The sequence below is a fragment of the Lichenostomus cassidix genome, chromosome 1 (assembly GCF_008360975.1).
Source record: "Lichenostomus cassidix isolate B80296 chromosome 1, HeHo_3.0, whole genome shotgun sequence".
NCBI classification, from domain to species: domain Eukaryota; kingdom Metazoa; phylum Chordata; class Aves; order Passeriformes; family Meliphagidae; genus Lichenostomus; species Lichenostomus cassidix.
The window spans coordinates 100,160,107-100,180,618 of NC_139479.1; the positions used below are offsets into that span (position 1 = coordinate 100,160,107).

Sequence of the window (20,512 nt, forward strand, 5' to 3'; positions counted from 1 at the left end):
CAGGTCTATGAGTCAAGGTGAGTTTGCATTCTGACTCACTATCAGAGAGTGGTATGAAGTTATATGTTACTTACATTTGAAAGAGTACATCTCCCTAAGAAGTCCTCTCAAACAGTATAGTTGTGCTTAGGCTGAGAGGCCTTTTCCAACAGTGGACTTCAGCCCTTTTTGAGTTTCAGGTGCAGGCAGATACAGAGGGGCTTTCTACAGCTGTGTCTTGCCCATGAAGATTGCAACCCATTTCTCAGCACAGATGGAGTATGGCATCTGGCTGAACACTTCTGGAGCAAATGGGATGCCTTTGCCTTCAGAGACAGTGGAGACAAACTATTTAAACTGTGTTTACAATGGGCTTTATTAATCCAGGAATTTCAGTGTACCACGGGGAAGATAATGTGCTGTGTCTTACCCACTTCTGTGAGTTTTAATGATGGAGGTTGAGTTTTCCTCAGAGTGCAGCTGATTGCAAGCACAGGAAACTGTTGTGGTTTCTGGGATTTGAGCAGATCAGCCCGGCAGAATGTACCAGGGATGCAGGAGCTGAGCAGCAGTGGACCATGAACAAAGCAGAACTGCAATGCAGGACTGGAGGCTGGTGGTTAGCTGTGACTGGTTCTGCTTCTGGGAATCCAGCTGGGAGAGGGATTGTTTCAGCATAAGGGAGTTCCCTGCAACTCTGATGCTGTGCTCACAGTGCTTCATCCACTAAATGGATGTAGCAAAAGCAATGCCGAATCACTTGTTTATAAAAGGGGTACTATAGTCTTTTAACAGTGATATTATTAGAGAACCTTCTGGAATGAAGACAGTACTGTTTCAAAGCGTCTTCTGACTCAAACTGTTGTCTCCTACAACAGTTTCTCTCAAGGTAGTGATAATGTTGGTCACATCTTCCAAGACCATCCGACTTCCTTTTTGTTAGATGCAAATTATTTTTGTTGTGTTTCTCAGTTACTCATGGTGGTTAATACCAAAGCACTTGATCTCATCAGTGTTTTGAGCTACTGGTTTTACAGCCACGTGCTTGCTGTCATGAGTTAAGGTTTTGTTAATTAGGTCTTCATATATTCTGCAAAATATTAACAGATTTGCTCTCCCTGCACACTCTTCATTCATTGCTACAGAACAGGAGAGAACAATTTAGCTCTCTGGCAGTGAATTTATTACAACAGCAAATGGTCTGTGTTTACTTATGCTGTACAATTAAGTGATTGTAGTGCAAATCATGGCCAAGTTCCTGAATAGTTGGGGCCTAAAAACAAGCTCTTAAATGCATATTTAGGTTCCTAAATAGAAGGTCTCATTTTTCAGATATTGAGTCCATCCTGACTCTTGCAGAGTTTTTTGAAGCAAGCAGACTATAATTTTCAGACTTTTGAAAATGGGGAATCTAAACTATGGTTTAGACTTCTTTTAATACTTGTGGCACTGCAGTGCCTGTTTTATTCTCTACATTGCAACAATTCCTAGTGAGGCTTATTCATGCTGGCAAACTATCAATTTGGATTGATTAGAATACCCAGTAGAAAGGTTGCCAGCAAGGTTGCAACTTGAAGTCTTTGCTGGAAGATGAAGAGATGCACAGAGTAAGAATATTTCTGGCAAGTTACTGGGCTTTTTCATAAAAGGGTAGGCTATAAATACCATCTTTCATAGAACATATGCTTTACTGCCTGTAGCTGACAACAAACCTGAGTGAAGTAGGGTTCATCAGAAAGGCTGATTTTGCCCTCAGTATTATTGGAAGCTCTTCAGTGTCTCTTAGAGGGGCTTTTCTCCAATGTGTTAGTGCAATAAAGCTTTCTTTCCTTTCTCTATATTAAAATTTCAAGGAAAGTCTGATACATTACTTCAGGAGCTGAGTTAAATTCCTTCCTCTGGACCATTTTAAAGGAAATAGTTTAAGCCTCAAGTACATGTGCTGGCTGCAGCAGCAGATGTGTGAAAGGGTGGGAATTGCTTTACCTCATGCGCTTATCCTTGAGAAGAGGAGGCTCTCCTTAATCTGTGGTCTCAGAAACACAGCAGGAGGACTTCTTGACCTAAGGTAAAACCATGACAGTATTCCTATGGAAGTACATCATGCACATGGATACATGAAATGTATTGCTGGGAATAACTTAGGCATTTTTCTTTTCAAAAGAAAATCATACCAATACCTTTCAGAAAAAAAAAGATTATATGTGATGAGGGGAATGGGAAGGAATTATTCCTGATAGTGTTTAAAAGTAGATTAATTCAGATGGCCCTGGAACAGGAGGATTTAATATATGGTAAATCAGCAGAGTGATGTGGCACAATTGCAAAGGTGACTTTGAAAGAGTTTCTCATTTTGATTTCAGATGCCTTTCATTTTTTTCTATTCAAATGCTTTGATGGATCAATATTTGTAGCATTTTCAGTAATCAATATGCATTTTTTTCCCACTTTTTTTCTTGAGAAAAGAATTTTGTTTTTTAAACATAATTTGTCTGAGTCAGACTGCATGTTTCCATTCCCTTTGCAGAGGCACAACGATAGCTGGAATTGTTTTCGGCATAATATTTATAATGGGAGTGATTGCTGGGATTGCCATCTGTATCTGCATGTGCATGAAGAGCAACCATGGGACTCGAGTAGGGGTCATCTGAACCAGTCACATCGACACCATCAACACGTACCCAGGTAAGGAAGCAAAGTGACAGCCCTGCAAGAGGGCCTGTGGTCATGATAGGAGTGTTATCCTTGGGTAGTTACAGCTCTACAGTTAGTGGGGATTTGACTGCAGCAGGAGGCTCTTCTCAGTCCAGAGGGGGATGGCACAGCTCCTGCTGAGAAATGCAGGACAGCTCAGTGCACAGTGTCTTGCAGCACAGTTCTGCCTGGGCAGGTTTATTCAGCTGCTGACTGGGCTAAGGAGATTTGGCCAGGTGCCACACTTCACAGCTGGGTGGCTCGTGGTGCCTGCAGGAGTGTGTCAAGTCCTTGCTCAGGCAGTGCTGCATTGTGCTGGACAGACCTTCTCCCTGTGTTAGAGGCTCTTTGGCAATTGATCAGTTGTTCTTCTTTAGTGTTCTGTTTCTTTAATTTGTTCTTGTTCATGTGCAGCCAGCTCCTTTGCATTGTCCAATATAATTGGGGCCTGGCATACCACAGAGAGGGGAAAACCTGGACAACAAGGTCTGTGGACCATAGTGCAAAGGCTTTGAGTGGTGGGTAATGTGGAGTCTAATGCAGCCTGAGCTGACTGGTTCTTGACCAGAGCTCACAAGCACTGCTGGCTGCTGCAGGATCCCAGGTGACTTCTACAAAAGCTTACGGGCATCACTTGCAGGGTGTTCTGTACTGTGTGTTCCAGGAGGGACTGCTGGCTAGGATGCAGTGCTGGATCTCTGCATTCACCTGGCACCATGCCTGAACTCGAACTTGGGATACAAATTTGGACCATGGTCATAGAATCTTAGAATGACTTGAGTTGGAATGGACCTTAGAGATCATCTAGTTCTAAGCCCCCCCCCAAGTGCGGACATGGTGCAGAGGCACCTGTTTGTGCCTTGGTCAAAATTAGCTGTGTTGGACGTACTCAATGAAGGCCTGTGTGTGAGTTAAAATTGTTTTAATGTAATTTTTTTTTTATGTGCAGGCAGCAGCAGGGAAGGCACAAGGCCTAAGCCAGAGCTGTCACAGGGTCTGGGGCGTCCCAGAGGACAGTAGCGACCCGTTGTGTCTCTGGGGCAGTGCAGCTGTGTATGTAGGGAGTATGAGCTGGTATTTCGGGCTATGTATGTGCCATCTTGGTGTAAAGCCACCCACTGCACCACACTTGTCAACTTGCACCAGTCTAGGATGGTACAGGTAAAGAGGTGGCAGCAAGCCAGTTGGGGTCTGCAAGGCTCATTTGCCTCCGTTCTGCACCTACCATGTGAAAGTGGCCACATTGTTGAAGAAAAAAAGCAGACCCTGGATGCAGCATAATGGTGTTTATGCAAATCAGTGACATTGTTAATTACAAATCCAGGAGCAATTGCCTTGAGATAACTTTGGGAATTCACTGTAATGAAATGCAAAGGGGTTTCATGCATGAAGTCTCATCATCCCACTCTTAGAGATCCCCTGCCTTTATATTCCCTCCTGTTGCAAAGGTTGCAGCAAACTTCAGGTGCATTATGTGTACTCATAGTCAAGCTATGCAATATTTCTTATGTATTTCTTTATCATGTCAGTCTTAATGTCTGTTTTCTCCCTCACACCCTATCTTTCCAGTTGGACTGAAAGCATCTCTAACCATCCTTATTGTTGCAACATTGTTTTGCATAGAGTATGAAAGAAAATGGCAATATTCTCAACTGTGAATTGCTGAAGAGCTACTTCAAAAATGAATAGTCACTGCAAGCTGTGAATACAAGAACAAAGTAAAAACTCCAGGGCTATAACCTTTTCCTCCCTAAGTCTCCTCCTGCAATGACTCACCCTTATTTCTCAGTCTCTAGGCAGTTTCACTCTCCACGCTCAAGGTCTCTGGTGCAAACATCAGTTTCAGCAGTTTTTCCTCCTAGCAGCAGCAGCAGCAGGTTTTGGAGGATAGGGAAGCTTGGAAATTATTTCTGTGTTCCTTGCTATCATGAATACTTCTTGAGCAATGACTGACCTGGCTTTGGCTGCATTGATATTCTATCATGAATACTTCTTGAGCAATGACTGACCTGCTTGTGGCTAACACTGCCCCTGCGATTACCTGTTTTGGACAGGAACAGCAAGCGTGGGGATGCTCTTCCTTCTGCCTCAGCCACAGCAGCAGCCCAGTTTTTGAGAGAGCAGGGCATGCTTTTCATGGCACTCTCAAATTTGAGTGTCTTCTAACGCGGAGGGGGAGGAGGCGTGGAACCAGGCCTCTGCGTTTACCGAAAGTGTCTCTATGGCTATCGAGAGATCACTCCAGCCAGCACTGCCTGGTGCTGTACAGAAAGGCCCTTCTCACACCCGTGCCGGTGTAAGGCACAGATTCTCACTCACCCACGGAGTTGGATAACTCGTGCGTCACCAGAGACAAAGAACTCAGAGCGCTCAGTCAGCTGGAGGTTCCAGAGGTTTATTCTGAAGGGTTCCAGGGTGAAAGAGGGCGAAAGACCCCAGCCGTCTACATTTAAAGGGATGGCTGGAGGGTCAGGGGAGAGGAGGCGGGGGGAACACCACAACCAATGGGGAAGAGGAAGGGATGGAATCAGGGGTTAGGTTACAGCTGGGGGGATTTACATAATTTGGGGAGGAACCATCGTGTTCTCCAGGGGGAAGGCTAAGATGGCTTCCACCAGTGGAGCCTTGTGGTAGTGGAACCACTCAGCTCTCCAGCAGTTCCTGAGGTGGTATTATCCACCCCAACAGTCTTCCCCCCAGCACAAACATTCAAGGTTTCTGTTTCTACTATGCCAGTGCTTTTTCACTGCCGGTCTGTCTGACATATCTATGGAGGGGAAAGGAAAGAATCTGTGTTGACATAAATGGAGCCATGAGCAGACTCTGGACCTTAAAGTTTGTAGAGACTACTCTAACTGGATGTTGATAAGGGAGCCTTTTGTTCCTACCATACTATCATTCTTCAGCATTTACTGTCCTTTTAGTCACTGAATGTATCCTTTTTCTTTAAAGTTAATAGAAGTAGCTGAGAAGAAATTTTCAGCTACTTGTGAATAATTTTGTTGTCTCCTAAATGCTTAACTCAGTATACAAACGCTGGGCTCTCCTTAGATATCTCCATTGGTGTGAACAAAGTGAAAGCTTTGCTCTTCCTCAGCCCAAGCCATGGTAAGATGTCTGGCATTTGTCCTGGGAGGTGTGATGCTGCTGCGTCTGCCACGGTGTGGCATGTCACCTGGAGATCCAGTGGGTGTTTGAGGTGTTTTTGAAGATTGAGGGCCCTGACTGCCCTGTCATTTTGACATGATGTAAATACCTGTTGCTGCTGAAGGTGGCGGAAGGGAATGCACATAAACACCCAGCCTTTCTCCCCTGAAAAGGTTTAGCTCTGCCACATTCCCCTGGTATCCTCTGCCATACAGGCACTCAAACACTGTTGCTGGCATAGTGTGTCAGTGGGCATACAACTAAGGAGTGAAGGAAAGGGCAATAAACAATGACTCACATTGTTATAAATTGCATACTGGCAGCCTGAAAAAAAAAAAAAAGAATGCATTGCCAGGACATTTTATATCAGTTGCATGCAAGTCTGGATATTAGCAAGACAATTCTTGAAGGCTGCGTCTGAAAAGCAGATTTTTAACTCTGTCTTCTTTTTTCTCCCATTTCAGTAGCTCCACCACCATACAGTTATGAATATGAAATGGAGTACCCAGCTGACCCAGCTCCACCGTATACTTCAACCCCACAGACTGTGATACAGTACCCTTCACCCCCCGCCTCCACACACACACACCCTGGATATTCACGGAAATGATTAACATGGCTTCACATGGATTTTTGACTGCCCGTTGAAACAGCCAGAACTGTTGGGACAATGTTTTCAGCTCAGGGACAAATAGGATTGGGTTTTGCATCAACACATGTGGCCAGGTGTTGAAATAACTTGGAAAGATTGGCAAGGCTCAGGAAGAATAAAAATGCTGTCCACTCTGGACTGTCATATTTCACAAATAAACATGTGACCAAAGAAACAGTTCATATTAGTGTCTGATGAGTAGTGCTTGACATCAGTTCTTAGCTACAGCTGCAGCACATGGGAGTGGGGCTCTCCCTATGCAGGAATGTGCAAGTGGCGCAAATGGTTCAACAAACTGTTTCACAAGCACACGAGGCAGCTACTAGGGCTTACTCTGGGGGAAAACACCAGCTCTTGTCTTGAGGTAACTGCTATGCCTTTCCTTGAAACGAGGGGAATAAGCAAGAACAAGGAAGACTGAAGCTGTTTTCCATTTCTACTTCCAGCTGATAATACCCAATGATCACTGTGCATATTGGTCTGCTAAGCATGTTACAAGGAGAAGCACTGTTGGGAGTTTTTTAATAACTAAAAATTAATTCTTATTTGCCAAGGGCAGATTTTTTAAGTGCCTACTTTTAAACAGTTTGTGACTAGTTTATGAACTAAAATGTTAACATAAAAAGAATTTTCATATGTGAAATACACTAATTTATAGCTGATTTATTTTTACCTAGACTTAAATACTCTATACATTGGAAATATACTACAAGGCCTTTTATATCAGCAAATGATACTTTGATTGTATTATAAAAGTACTGAATCAGCAAAATTCACAACTGGGAGAAGAAATGCAAAACAAATATTAAAGCATCCTAGATCTGACTTCAGTTTGATTGCATAAAGCCAGGGTTTTTGAGTAATATTATTTGCCAGTAATGAGGATATTCAACCTTAGCAAAGAGATGAAGGTAGAGACTGTGAGCATCTGATTAGTTTTGAATGTTGTGTTGGGCATTTTAAAACTGTAGGTCACCAAATAACACTTTTTACTTTTGTTGTGCATATTGTTCAAACTTTCTTATTCTCAACTATATACAGTCCAAATCTTTAGGATTTAAATTAAAATTAAAATTAAAATTTAAAGTTCCATGTACTTATGAGGCTAACTGTAATTCTGCAGCAATTATTTGACTTCAGAATAGAGTATTCCATTACCTAAAGCATCATCCTTCAGTGTTAAGACTATTATTTTTCTTAGGTTTATATGCAAACCACAAAGACAGTGGGTCTCTTCAAGGATTTAAAAGTGCTGAATGTTCTGAGTTGGGTGTCTGAGAAGTTTGAGAATGCTACAGCGCCTAGAGTTCAGCACAGCTGTGGCATCAACTCTGCGCAGGTTACTGCTGATTCATGGAGATCAGAATGCATTTAAATGTTTTCCAGTGTAGCCTTTGTCTTCTTTTCAGGTGTATCCATGTAGTAAAGAATAAAAAAAGCAGCTTGTAAAAAGGAGATGCTGGATCCCAGTGAAACCAATATCTCATCATCCCCAAGTCAGGTGTTTTAGGTATTCAGTCCTCATTCAGGGAAGAACTGAAGCAACATTTAACTGAGCATAAAATTTATTCAGAGACATTCTTGAAACAAGACCTTACTGACTTCTTGTTCAGATTTTGCAGTTGTATTTGTCCTTTCCTGGCTGACTGAACTTATCCCCTTGAAACTCCACTTAAAAGTGCCAATGGTCTCAGGCCCTGCCAGTGTAAGTTCAGAGGATCTGTGCTGTGGCCATTGGCCAAGCTGAGTCCAGTAGCTACCAAGGCACTTGTGACCCAGCCAGAGGAAAACTGAGCTGCATCTCAGGTTTTTGATTGCTGCTGGTTCGTTGGAGTCTTCTCCGAGAAAGGAGAGTTACATTCTCATTTCTGTTTTCCTGTTCAGAGGTGACAAGTCCTGAACTGGCTTATCCTTTCAATTACTTCTGTTCTGTGTTCTGTGACATTTCACCTGTGTGGTGGTTTTGATTCGCCCAAAACATCAGTAAAGTATTTTTTAACATCTAGGAGAAATTTGGACTCCTCAGAAGCTGTTGTGGTAGGCCTGGGGAGGTGTCTGAGGGGTGGGGAGTGGCACAAAGATGGCTCCTGTGTGGCCTGAGTGAAAGTTCTGGAAGTTTTTACATCAAGTCCAGCAGAGCCAATCTCTGATGGCTCTGAAGGTGATGGACATACTGCTGGCCAAGTTTGGGCCTATTAGAGGTGCTAGTTACACCTTTGTGAAAATATATTTAAGAAGAAATCAAAACAAGGCAGGCACGCACTTCTTTGTAGTTAGAGGAGGAGGAGGCAAAAGTAAAAATATGTAGAAAGAAAACAGCATAGAAACGCCAAAGTCAGTGAAGAAGGTGGGGGAGGAGGTGATCTAGTGCTCCAGGCACCAGAGCTGAAAACCCTCTGCTAGCTGTGGTGAAGACCATGGGGGGAGCAGGAGGTTCCCCCTGCAGCCCATGAAGTCCACAAAGATGCAGATATCCACCCACAGCCCACGTCAGAGGAGCAAGTAGATGCCTGGAAAAAGCTGTGATCCAGTTTGAAGTCTCATCGAAAGAGTTAAAGCTACAAAAGCCTTGCAAGGGAGAAAAAGGCCTTGCTCCTAGAATGGAAGCAGCCTGGCCTTGGCTCGGCAGTCTGCACCTTATAGACAAAAACTCATGTTGCAGCAGAATTCGGGTGGGGTGTTGCTCATGAGATTGGACCCACACCAAAGAAGTTCCCAGAGGACTGTCTCTCATGGGAGGGACCCAGTGGCTAAGTAGAGAACCCCTCTCCCCGAATAGACTGACCAGAGAACCCCTCACCCTTCCCCCAGTCTGTGTTGCTAGTTTGGAAAAAGGGGAGTGAGCGTAGAGACTGCTTCTTAAGAAGGTAGGGGTGAGAGCAGAAAAAAACTGTCCGGACAGAAAGAGAAAAATAAGTAGAGATAAACAGTATTTATAGTAGAAGAATTGTAGTAATGAATAAATTTATGGACCTGCTCTGTAGACTGAGAAAATACCTCACACCCTACCTCCCTACCTGGGCTTATTAGTTATAAAAGAGGAAAGAGGGTGAATACTATAGGTTCGTAAGAGAGAGGGGAGGAGTGAACAAAAACAGTGTATAAAAAGTTTATTTTTGCCTTGCATTTTATGCTCTAAATCTGTTAAGTAATTAAATCACTTTTTGCAACTTTAAGCTTGGAGCCTGTTTGCCCTTTCTTTGTGCATCCTCCTAGCAATGTCCTGTGTCATTTGACTCATGAGATTATTGTGTATTTTTACAGTTTTTTTCTGCAGTAAGAGAGAGTCGAGGTGCCTAGCATTTAGTCAAGGTCAAACCCCGACAACCTGCTACCCTGACCTCTCAGTCAAGATCAAGAGATCCCAGTTGAAATCCTCCCATGAAGAGCAATCTTCTGTGTGTGGTGTTTTGGCAGTCCCTACTCAAAACCATATGCTGGGGTATTGATGTGTCTGCCAACATGGTAACCAGCATGAAGAACAGAATAAACACAGCTATCCTGCAGAGAACCGGGTTCCTACTGCATCATTCTATGGTAGTACCTCAGCACTTTCTAGTTGATCACACTGGATAGTATTTTGGTGCCAAAAAGTTACCTATAGATAATGAGTATTGTCGCTTTCCCATTCCCATATTTCATTTCTTTGTGCTGAACATGGAGACACCCAAATCAAAGAGCAGTTTGTATTTGATGAATTGAGTCTTCTGAAGAATGCAGAGAAAGAAAACTATCCTACAGATCATAAATCTTCCCTAAGAGAAAGAATTTCTCCAGTGGTGACCTTTGTCAGAACAAGTTAGGAGACAGATTTCTTGCATAAAGAAGAATTTCTGGAAAATGACTAAAAGTGTTGGATCACAGAGTTTTCAGTTTTTCAGCTTCGCGAGTACATGTTGCCTCTGATGGTGTTGCATAAAGGACATAGTGACCAAAGTACCTACAATGTTTACATTACTTATTCCAGGGAAAAATATGGAAATGAGAATCTAGTAGTGATTGAGAGCTATTTCTTTGCTATTAAAGCAGCAGAGAGAATGTTCATTTTTGTATGTTAATATTCTGCAGATCCACATATACTAGGGCATACCAGACGGTGATTTTTATCTCAAAGGACAACACATCTCTTTTCCTTGCTAAGGGCATAAAACATAAAGGTACTGCCCTTTCAGCAAACCAGGCAAACCTAGTATAGAGTAACCTAATTTCAGAAAGTGGTGGTGATGGCATTGAAAATAAGTAGAACTGAGTGATTTATAAAACTAAAAGAACAGAACAAAAAAGTTGCTGTGAAACAAATGGGAGCATTTGCCAATAGTAAAGTTCTGTTATGTGAGTTTAGTTGAAATAATTGAAATGTTCCAATAACTGAAGGGTGCTGAAAGAAGGCTGAAGTGGCACTTCTATTTACAAGAGCATGTAGGGAAAAAGGGGGAATGGTTTCAGAGGATAGAGTTAGATTAGATACTATCAAGAAATTCCTCACTGTGAGGATGGTTAGACACTGGCATAGGTTGCTCATCAAAGTTGTGGATGCCCCATCCCTGGAAGTGTCCAAGGCCAGGTTGGACAGGGCTTTGAGCAACCTGGGCTGGTGGAAGGTGTCTCTGCCTATGGCAACGGGATTCAACTGGATGATTTCTAAGGTCCCTTCCAATCCAAACCTCTCTATGGTGCCATGATTCTTTGTGTGCAAAGAATGTGTCTGTATTCAAAGTTCCTGCAGTGCAAGTATTACCAGCAGTGGTCATTTATCCAGTTTCACATGAATAACTTGCCAATGAGCACATATGTACAAAGAGTTTTTACTTAGTCACACTGACTTTTTCAGTCTACCCTACATCATGCTGTAACGTAAGAAAAAGGAAAAAAAAACAAAACGGAAAATGTAAAATGCATCTGAGAAAGGCCCCAAGATCCTTTGCTTTGCTTCTCTCACTTGGCAGTGGATAGCACAGATTTGGTTGGTGAATGTAGCATTGCCCTGGAGAGTTCATGGACTTGGCTGAAATGCTTCTGGTTTTCTTGTGGTCTCAGGTTGCCCTGACTTTGGTTCATGGTTTCTAGACTGCACTGTAGAATTAGAGAGGGAAGGTCTATGTGAGTACTATAGGGCCTGGTCCTGTGAGCCTTTCTCCTTGGTTTCCTAGTTTAGTGCATTAGATGTCTGCCTCGTTGCAGGATTTCTCTTAGGGATTGGAAGCAGCAGGAATTGCAGATGCTTACAAGGGCATATGCTGGCACATGCTTTGATGCCAGTCCTGTGTGTGGGAAAAAATAATCTGTGTGATGTCTTAGTTAGTCATGTATGAGGGATATTTCAAGCTATGATGCATTTCACAAACTTGATTTTATCTGGCATTTCTTTACCTTCTTCCCCCCCTCCCCTCCCCGAAGAGCTACTTCAAAACCAGTTCTCTCTCTGACAGCCTACTGTTTCTAGGGTACATACCAAACAGCAGGAGATGCCTGTTAAAGAGCTAGTGACACATTTGGGAGACTTTACAAATTAGGTAAGAATCTGTTGGAGGAGTTAGAAGGCCAAGGCAAAGCCAGGGGAAGTTAATGTGGTAGGCTGCTATCGCCTAAATTATATACGCTGATGAAAGGATCGTTAATGTTATTATAAGCTGTGTTTAATTAGTGAAAAATGTAACAATTTGATTTCTTAATGTTGGTAACTTTGAAAGATGCAGTTTTGCCTGTGTATAATAGTGGACTAGATTTTCAGTAGTGCCAAAATGAAAACATTAGTTTCCTCCATAGAGCACCTGGATCAATATTAACACTGTTCTTATTATAGCAGAAATACAATCTTTCAATTTAAAGCAAATGTTCACAGCACCCTTTGTGAAATCACAGTGATTTTTTTTTGGATGTAAGGGAATAGTTCATAAAGCACTGATGGCTGTCTTATTAGAATAGTAAATGTTTGGCATTTCTATATTCACTTTCATCCTGGAAATTCTCTAAATGCTGTAGTAACTAGAAAAATAATTGTTTTAGTCACAGTGGAATAAAACACAACAAGTACTTACAGCACACAGTAATAGTGTGTAACATCCTGAGGCAGAAATTGCACAAAAGAATTAAGGGAAGTTGAATACATTTCTTGGGCTTCACTAAGACATCAATGTTTGGACAAAACACCTTGAGAAAATAATGACCAAGATTTTGTATCTAGTGGCTCCTATGATTACTTTGCAGTGGGTACACCCAGAACAGTGGTCACAATTTTAACATTGCAGCAATGCATGAGAGCCAAAAAGCAGAGCCCCTGTCCAAGCCTAACTTGTGATGCACCCACTGTAAACCCTGTTCCTACTCTGTTGTGAATTTGGTGCACAGCAAGCAGAGAACTGAGAAAAAGAGATGTTATGGTACATCACTTTAAGAAGGGAAAGAAAACTGGGGAAAAACAAAATGATCAGGAGCATTTTGTTCTATAGGAGCTTCACAGGACTGCTTGCTGAAGGAAGCAATGAGCAGGGAGTGTCTTGAGGAGCTGCCCTGCAGTCAGGAGAACAGCCCAGAGAAGGATCTGTGGAGCTCCAGCTCCAGGACTGTGTCACTTAAGGTTCTGGAGGCAATAATTAGAGCAGAAACGTTTGTCTGTCTGGTCTGCTGTGAAGATTAGACAGTCCATATTTACACAACTCTGGAAATGGAAAACATTAATTATTTTTGTTACGGTCTGCACTCTTAGTAAAGAGTGAAAAAAGGCAGGCTTTGGATGCCATTGCTACCACAATCATGACTAAAAGCAGACCAAAGCCAGGAGAAACAAAAGGAAAGCCAAAGACAGACATTTCCGAAGAAAGTGACTATTTTTTGTCAGACTAGCCTATGTAGCTGGTTCCTTCATGGAGGTGAGTTGGCCTGCTGCCAGCAATGGCAGCTGATTTTGGACAGCTGAAACCTGGAGGAAGGCTGAACTGGGAACTGTGTAACGCTAGGCTTCCCCCAGCCTGCAACTTCACCTGATCCTTCTGCTCACCCACAGGAAATGTGCCTGGTGGGAGACTTTGAGGCAGTCCTTCTTTCTGGCATTAGTGCCAAACTGGCCATCTTAGCACACAACATTTGCAACACATTGATGACGTGTTCCTTTTCAGGAACATGGGCAAAAGCATTTTTTCATGGCCAGTAAGCAATCCCCAGATTTCTCTCAATAGATCCCACACTGTATTGGCAAGAAGTCCTCCATTACAGGAACTAATCTAGGTACCACCTTTCCCCAGTTTATCCAAATTGTCCCATCTTTGTTATATTACAACATACTTACCAGTGGCTCATCTCATTACCCTTATTTATGTGCTCCCTCAGTGTCGCTCAGGGCTGCATCCTTATTACTGCTAGCCAAAGAGCTTTGCCAAAGAGCTTTGGAAGAATATCTTCCAAGCAGACCCCTGCCCCCTTGCATCACCACCATGTGGAGGCTTGGCTCTGCAAATCATCCATACTCTGGTGTTAAACATCACCTCCTCTGCAGGGGAGGAAGGCCAGCTGTTTGGCAGCTGTCCCAAGATCACAATCAGCTTAAGTTTGGCTTGTGATGAAACTCTACTTTCTCTCTCTTTCTAGGATTCCAAACATGGTCAGTAAGTTTAGAAAGAAGAAAGGGAAGTGGAAAAAGAAGTCAAGCCCACATCTGCTTTCTGGTTTAGCTCAGGTCTAAGGGACGTCTTTTTCCCTGTGTATTGGCAGCTCTGGAGATGACAGCATGTCTTCTCTTTGGATGTTGATCTTTCCGTTCATTGTAGAGCATCTTTAAGATGAGGGGAGGGTGTGTTATGGGCATCTATGCAACTGCAAAGCCCAAACATTCTGTGAGGCTGTCTTGTGATTTTGGTACCTATAGCCCCCTCCTTTACATCTTAACCTTTATGAACAATTGCTCAACTGGAAAAATTATTTTACCCTTTTTTGTCAAAGTATTATACGCTTCCTGGCTTAATTTTTAGATATTTAATGTCCCTTGGTCTTACACAGATGGTGACCTGCTGGTGACTAGGTTGTGCTTAAAATAAATGGTAATGTATGCTGGGAATCCAGTAAACACATGTAATGAGACTCATTATACCCTGTAACTTGAACAATACATAGATAGCTACAGATTGTATAGATTGTACAGCAGGATATGCAGAATATACATGTGCAATAAATCTGTATACTTGTGTCTGGCTGTATTTGAGGCTGACTATCATAGCAGTGAACTGCTCTGTTACGGTAATGGGCTTGGGAACCTTGAGTACTTGCCAGGGCACAAAGGGATGCCATGGTACCTGCCATTTATTGACAGTTAAGAGAAAGGGCTGCTTCTACACCTGCTACCTCACATAACAAGAATCTATGGAATCACCTCAGGCTGCCCCTGTCAATTATCATCATCATTATTTCTGTGTTTAAAAAACAAGGCATAGTTCTTGTGAGTGTTCATCAAAGAAGTGATGTTGTATTGAAGTCTCTGCTACTAAGCCTTAGCTAAGACCTTACCAGCTAAATTCTTGACATTTAGGAATGAAAACAAATATCTGTGTGCTGCATTGTTTCTTGTTTGGTGATGTTTCCCTGAGGTGGAGGATGAAGGATCAGCCCTCTGATTCAGGACTGGAAAATCACCTGATAGGTGTGCACATAATGAGCCTGGACATAAACCATAACAGGCTTCTTAAAAACAAACTCTGGACCTTTGAGTAAGATATCTGCTACAGCTATGTTATTGCAGTATATCCACCTTCTTCTACAAGAGGCTGTAGTGAGGTATAAATGGTCCCTGACCTATATGACTGTGAGAGTAAAACAAAGTTTCCACCAGGTCTCACTATGTCATATAATCAAACTAGGGCAGGTAAGGAAGCCTTCCCTACTGGACTGGTCTCCCTCTCCCCAGCCATGAGTCCTTCCCACTGTACCAGTGGCTGCTCCCTGGTTTTGCTGAGGTTCATGGGTTGCACCCATAGGATGGCAAAACGAATGAAGGACATGGCAGTGAGACAGGCTGGCAAGAGTCAATACTTACTTCCACTGAAAAATCTAACGCTAAAATCCATATTTCCATTTGGTTGCTTGTAATTTGAGTCCGTTGTTGAGCTTCTATGAGTGAACTTGCAGGAAAACTGAGGCTAGGGATGTGGTGTGGAGAAGGAATGCTGAGTGTCTCAAGGGTTGGAATCCTGCAAAAAAGTAAGACAGACCTGTTAATCAGAAAGCCTGGGAAAAGCCACAATATACACATGCAGGTTTATTGATGCTTGTCTTTGAAGCCAGAAGAGTAGTGTCCTGATGTTCTCATCCCTTTACAAACCTGTCATACTCATTTTAAAGAAGATCAGGGGCCCAACCTATGTTCATTCTTTCTTTAGCTGCTGTAGTCAGTTCCTTTTGAAGCCTGATCTACTCAGTGGTAAGGTTGGATGGTGATTCTTCTGAATAAGTATAAAGGGACTGATTTAGAGCTTAGATCTTGGCTTTATGAGACATGAGGGAAAACAAAGCATCCCACTAGCAGGAGCTCAAGATTTGCTGAATTTTTCAATCAAGCACTTCTCCATCTGTAATGGATGAATGACACGAACTCACCTTAGCAGTCATAAAGAGGAATCGCTTTATTGCAAAAACCCGGGGTTTTTTAACAGTTAGTTTGTTATAAGTTTACACTGTTGTGAAGCACAACAAATGTGTTTTAACCAACCACCATAAACCACGATATGAACATGCGCTGGTTATAACCAACCACCATAAATCAAGATGTGAGCACTCACTGGTTCTATCACTTGTTTTCCAGGGTTATGTGACTTGTTTTTCACCTCTAGTTTAGCTGAGTCATTCCCAGAATGCTTTTCTGGTTAGCCAAAGTAACAGGAGTGAGCAAGGATTTTACAAGGATAACAAGGCCCATTTTGTAAGGTTTTTCTTATTCGCAACATCCATCCATGGGTAATAGAGTTTTTTTGATCTTGATAGTTCAGATGAGAGTTATGGTGAGAGATATCTCATGGTACTTGATAAGAGTTTTCATAAATTAAATAGGACAACTGTGACTGGTTCTGTCTGTAACTGAACAATAATTCTGGCCTAGGGAAAGCAAAATGTTGTTTTTCCTGCACACTGTTCAGCATGATCCTCACATAAGACTTGCGAGCATGATGAAGTTGGGTTAAGTAAAGTGGGATCTACAGAATTAAAAAAATCTCCAGAAATACGCTTACTCATTTTATATCAATTTGATGAGCTGGTATTTTCAACATTTGCAATTTTAAAAGGCATTTAAGTCTCTGCCATTTGCTTCTTGATGGCCCACAGGTAAGAAAGGGGAGTGCAAGCCTACCTCTGGCAGCAGCTCTGCCTATCCTTGCTCTCCTGCAGAGGCTGGTGACAGCGTAGATGGAGCCTAAAGGGAACGGACACAGCTTTGAGCATCTGCATTCAGCTTTGGGATCTGTTATGGCATCAGATGGCCAGCTCTACAATCTCTAGATTGTAAATTTTTGAGACAGGATAGTTACTTTGCCCAAGTTGTCTACATCTTCAGGCCTACCAAGGAGTTGATAGTATTTTCTTTGACTTCCTGGCTTCTGAAAAAAATCCCCCAAATTCTCCTTCCTCTATGAAAGATACATTGCTATGAGAGACTAATTTCAGTGGCTCTATAGGCTAAACAAATAAAATGATACATCTACCCAGGACTTCATCTGAATATTTCCTCACTTCAGGTAATTAGTTCCAATCTACCCTGGGTACAAGGACTGGAAAATGACAGCCAAAGATTTCTGCTAAGGGAAATTTCTCATGCTAGGCAGCAAGAGTGGCTTGGGTGCTGCTTCTTTAAAATATGATAATGTGATCTAAAATTTAGAAATATTTCATTTATCCTGTTTATGGAAAGGAAACTGAACAGGAGGTATTGGAAATTTTCAAGAGCACATAAATCTTTCTGCTCTTCATACCTTGGAGATCAGAGTTTAAAAGTAAGAAGGCATAGATAAAGATCTACAACAATTTTCAGTCTTCTCTTGCTGTCCCAAGTGGCTGTCAAGTGTTTTCTTCTTAATGTTGTCAGCTTCTATTGCATGGTACATGATATGTATTTAAATTGTCAGCCAGTAACAACCATGCCAATCCATGAAAACTATATTTTATAGCCAGTACAGATGGAAATTTTAACTTGAGGATGTGTCAGTTACTTGTTGGAAATGTAAATAATTGATACTGAACATAATACCTTTTCACAGTCTCTTTTTATTAGAGTCAATGCAATAAAAAATAGTTGGCTTTTTCCCAATGGTTTCCTTTACATATGATTTGGTAATCTGTGTAATTCAGGAAGAAAATTACTCAGCATCAAGTTAGGGTCTGAGTGAAGACTTGGACTCAGAAATGTAATCAGACATCATGAAATATTGAGATCTGCCCGCAGTAATATTGAATGCAAGGTTGACAGGTGGAAGTCTCTTGCTAGCATCATTTATTGAAGTGTGCCAACAAGACTGTCAGAGAGGTCTGTGTGGCAATGTGAAAGTGTGATTTCCACATGCTGTACCCCTGGCAGGGTGGCAGAGAGGACAGGGAGGTCCGACCCACAATGGGAGTTCTGCAGAGGCTCTGGGGATACTGCACCATGTGCTGGGACAACTGCCCCGGCATCCAGTAGCATGGAAATGAAAAGCCCTCAAGGTGTACTTGGCTCCACTGGCAACTAACATGTTTCCTATGACCTGTGTAGTATTTCTGAGCTCGGCTCTGATCTTGAAATGTAATTTTTTCATGGGTTGTATGGTGATACAGAAACTATATAAACCTTTTGCCAAGACCATGCCAGCTGGAATCAGGTGTGATGACTGCAGGCCACCAAACCTGCCCTAAGCCCCTTTGTGGGAGGAAGGGTTGTTACCCATCATGCTGCAGGGGTGTCATGAAGACCAGAAGGAATTTAAAACTATCTCAGTGGGTTGGGCATGCCCTTTTAAAACTTTGTACTTGATGCTACAGGTTACCCAACAGACAGCCCACAAGAATGTTGTCTTTTGATAAATGAAGTGTGAATACCAGTTGAAAAGGACCATTTTATTTGGTTTGTTTTCCCAGAAATTAACAGTTGGACTGGCGGTTTGGGGAAAAGAAGGGTTTTTCCCCCCCTTTATTTTCTGTGATTGTTGAATGCCGAATAAACTGTCAGGACCTGGAAGCAAAAGTAATTAAATCACTAAATACAGAAAACCTTTCTACCCACTTTGGATTTGTGGCCTGATTGAGCTGAGATGAACTCATCTCCAAGCTTTCATAGTTTTTTCCTGTATCTTCCTTATCTACCCAGAGGGTTTTTCCCAAGGCAGATTTTGAAGACCTTCCAGAATTTTCCTGGGAATTTGCAGCAAACCCATTGAGACACCATGCAAGAGTCAGAGGTGGGAAGTCCTGCCATATATCTGCCTCCATACCTCACAGAACTGATGGGTCTGGGAAGGGACAGAGGGATCTTCAGCTCAGAGGAAGTTGTCTGCTCCTTGTGGTAAATTAATTTTATCTTTGAAGGAGATTTACTGCATCTTTGCAGAGCTTTCCAGAAAATTCAGATATATTGTAATACAGCTGCCCAGGAAATCTGCAGGCTAAAATAAAGGTTGATGAAAAAAGAAAGGAAAGAAAAAGATGTTTTACCACAGGCTAAGCTAATACCCAGTCCTGGTGCAAAATCGAATGGAAATAAAACAGTTGTTTGTTTTAGTATTGACAGCAGCTTTCCTTTCCTCAACCACACTTTGCATCAACAGGAGTTACGCCCACACACAGAGGTTTTTTGGTGGAATAATTAGCCGTCTTGCAGGTTTAAAAACATAGGCAAATTTCCATTTTTCACAGAGTGAAGACACAGTCTTTTAAAATCAACTGAGCTGAAGAAAAGAAGAGCTTCCTTTCCATCTAAACTTGCACCAAAGCTGCAATTTCAATTTTTACGAAGCAAACAGGGTTGATCCTGATGGCTGCACTGTTGCAAGATGGCACAGCACAGAGTGCCTCACACCCTGTGATGGTGTCACTGGCGTTTAGTGAGGACCCTGTGTGCTAGGGACTCTGGGGCACAGGGAGATGGTGAGTCCAGTCTGCACTGCCATCACACACTCTGGGTGCCCATGCCAGCCCTGCTTGTTGGATTACCTCCATCCCTGCTGGCTGGCACCTCTTATCCAGCTGGGATATGCCAGCTTCTTCATGAAACATTGGCGGAAACGTGAGGTTAATGGGACTGAATTAGCAGGCAGTTTGGCAAATTATCTTTTTATGTCCATAGTTGATTTTCACACATCAGTTCTCTTTCCCTTTCCTCTGAAAGCTGCCAATGTCTTGAGTACATAAGTACAAGTCCCTTGGCCCCAACTCTTCCAATTGGAGTGTAATTCCTCCTCTCCAGAAGGTGAGCAGAGAGGAATGTGAATTCTCTGAGAGGTGAAATCCCAGCAAGAGGTGACTGGATCATCCACAGATACTGTCCTTCATTGTGTCACATCAAAGTGAGCACAAAAAAACACCAAAAAAAACCCTTGCAGGTAGAAATATTACACAGTGAAAGCTGTGTTCATTTGCTGTCACTGGGCAATCAGCTTATGGTGCCCAAGCCCAAGATGTGGCAAACTCCCTAAGAAACCTCATCTAACACATTTGCTCTGGAAAAGAACCTTACTCTTTTGTGAATCAGGGACCGCTGGAGTGTGATTTGGGGCCTACCCATCATGCAGCATTCAGTTCTCCATGCCATCAAGTATCTTCTTTCTGACTTCATGCTGCATCTTGAGCTGAAACGTTCCTATTTTATGTTAATAACTGCTTTAATAACAGATATTTTTCATCCTTTCTCCACTCCCCAACATACAATTAGGGGTTCTCTTGGCATGTGGATTCCTCATTTAGCTACAGTACTGTTCTTCCTGGGTGGAAGTAACTGTATGAGGCTTCAGGACCTTACACTGTAGTTACACCAAAGGAAAGTTGTACTGCTTCACATGCACTGTGTAAAATTTAGTTATAAATGCTTTTCAGCCC

General features: G+C 42.4%; 1 protein-coding gene across 1 annotated transcript in view; it reads left to right on the forward strand.

Annotated features, from left to right (window-relative positions):
• Positions 1–20,512, forward strand: part of LOC146445450 (uncharacterized) — a 105,879-nt gene that overhangs the window by 80,160 nt on the left and 5,207 nt on the right. The window contains exon 3 of the mRNA XM_085050012.1: positions 2,507–2,664. Coding sequence (XP_084906138.1) covers positions 2,507–2,664 — 158 coding nt within the window. The remainder of the gene's footprint in view (positions 1–2,506; positions 2,665–20,512) is intronic.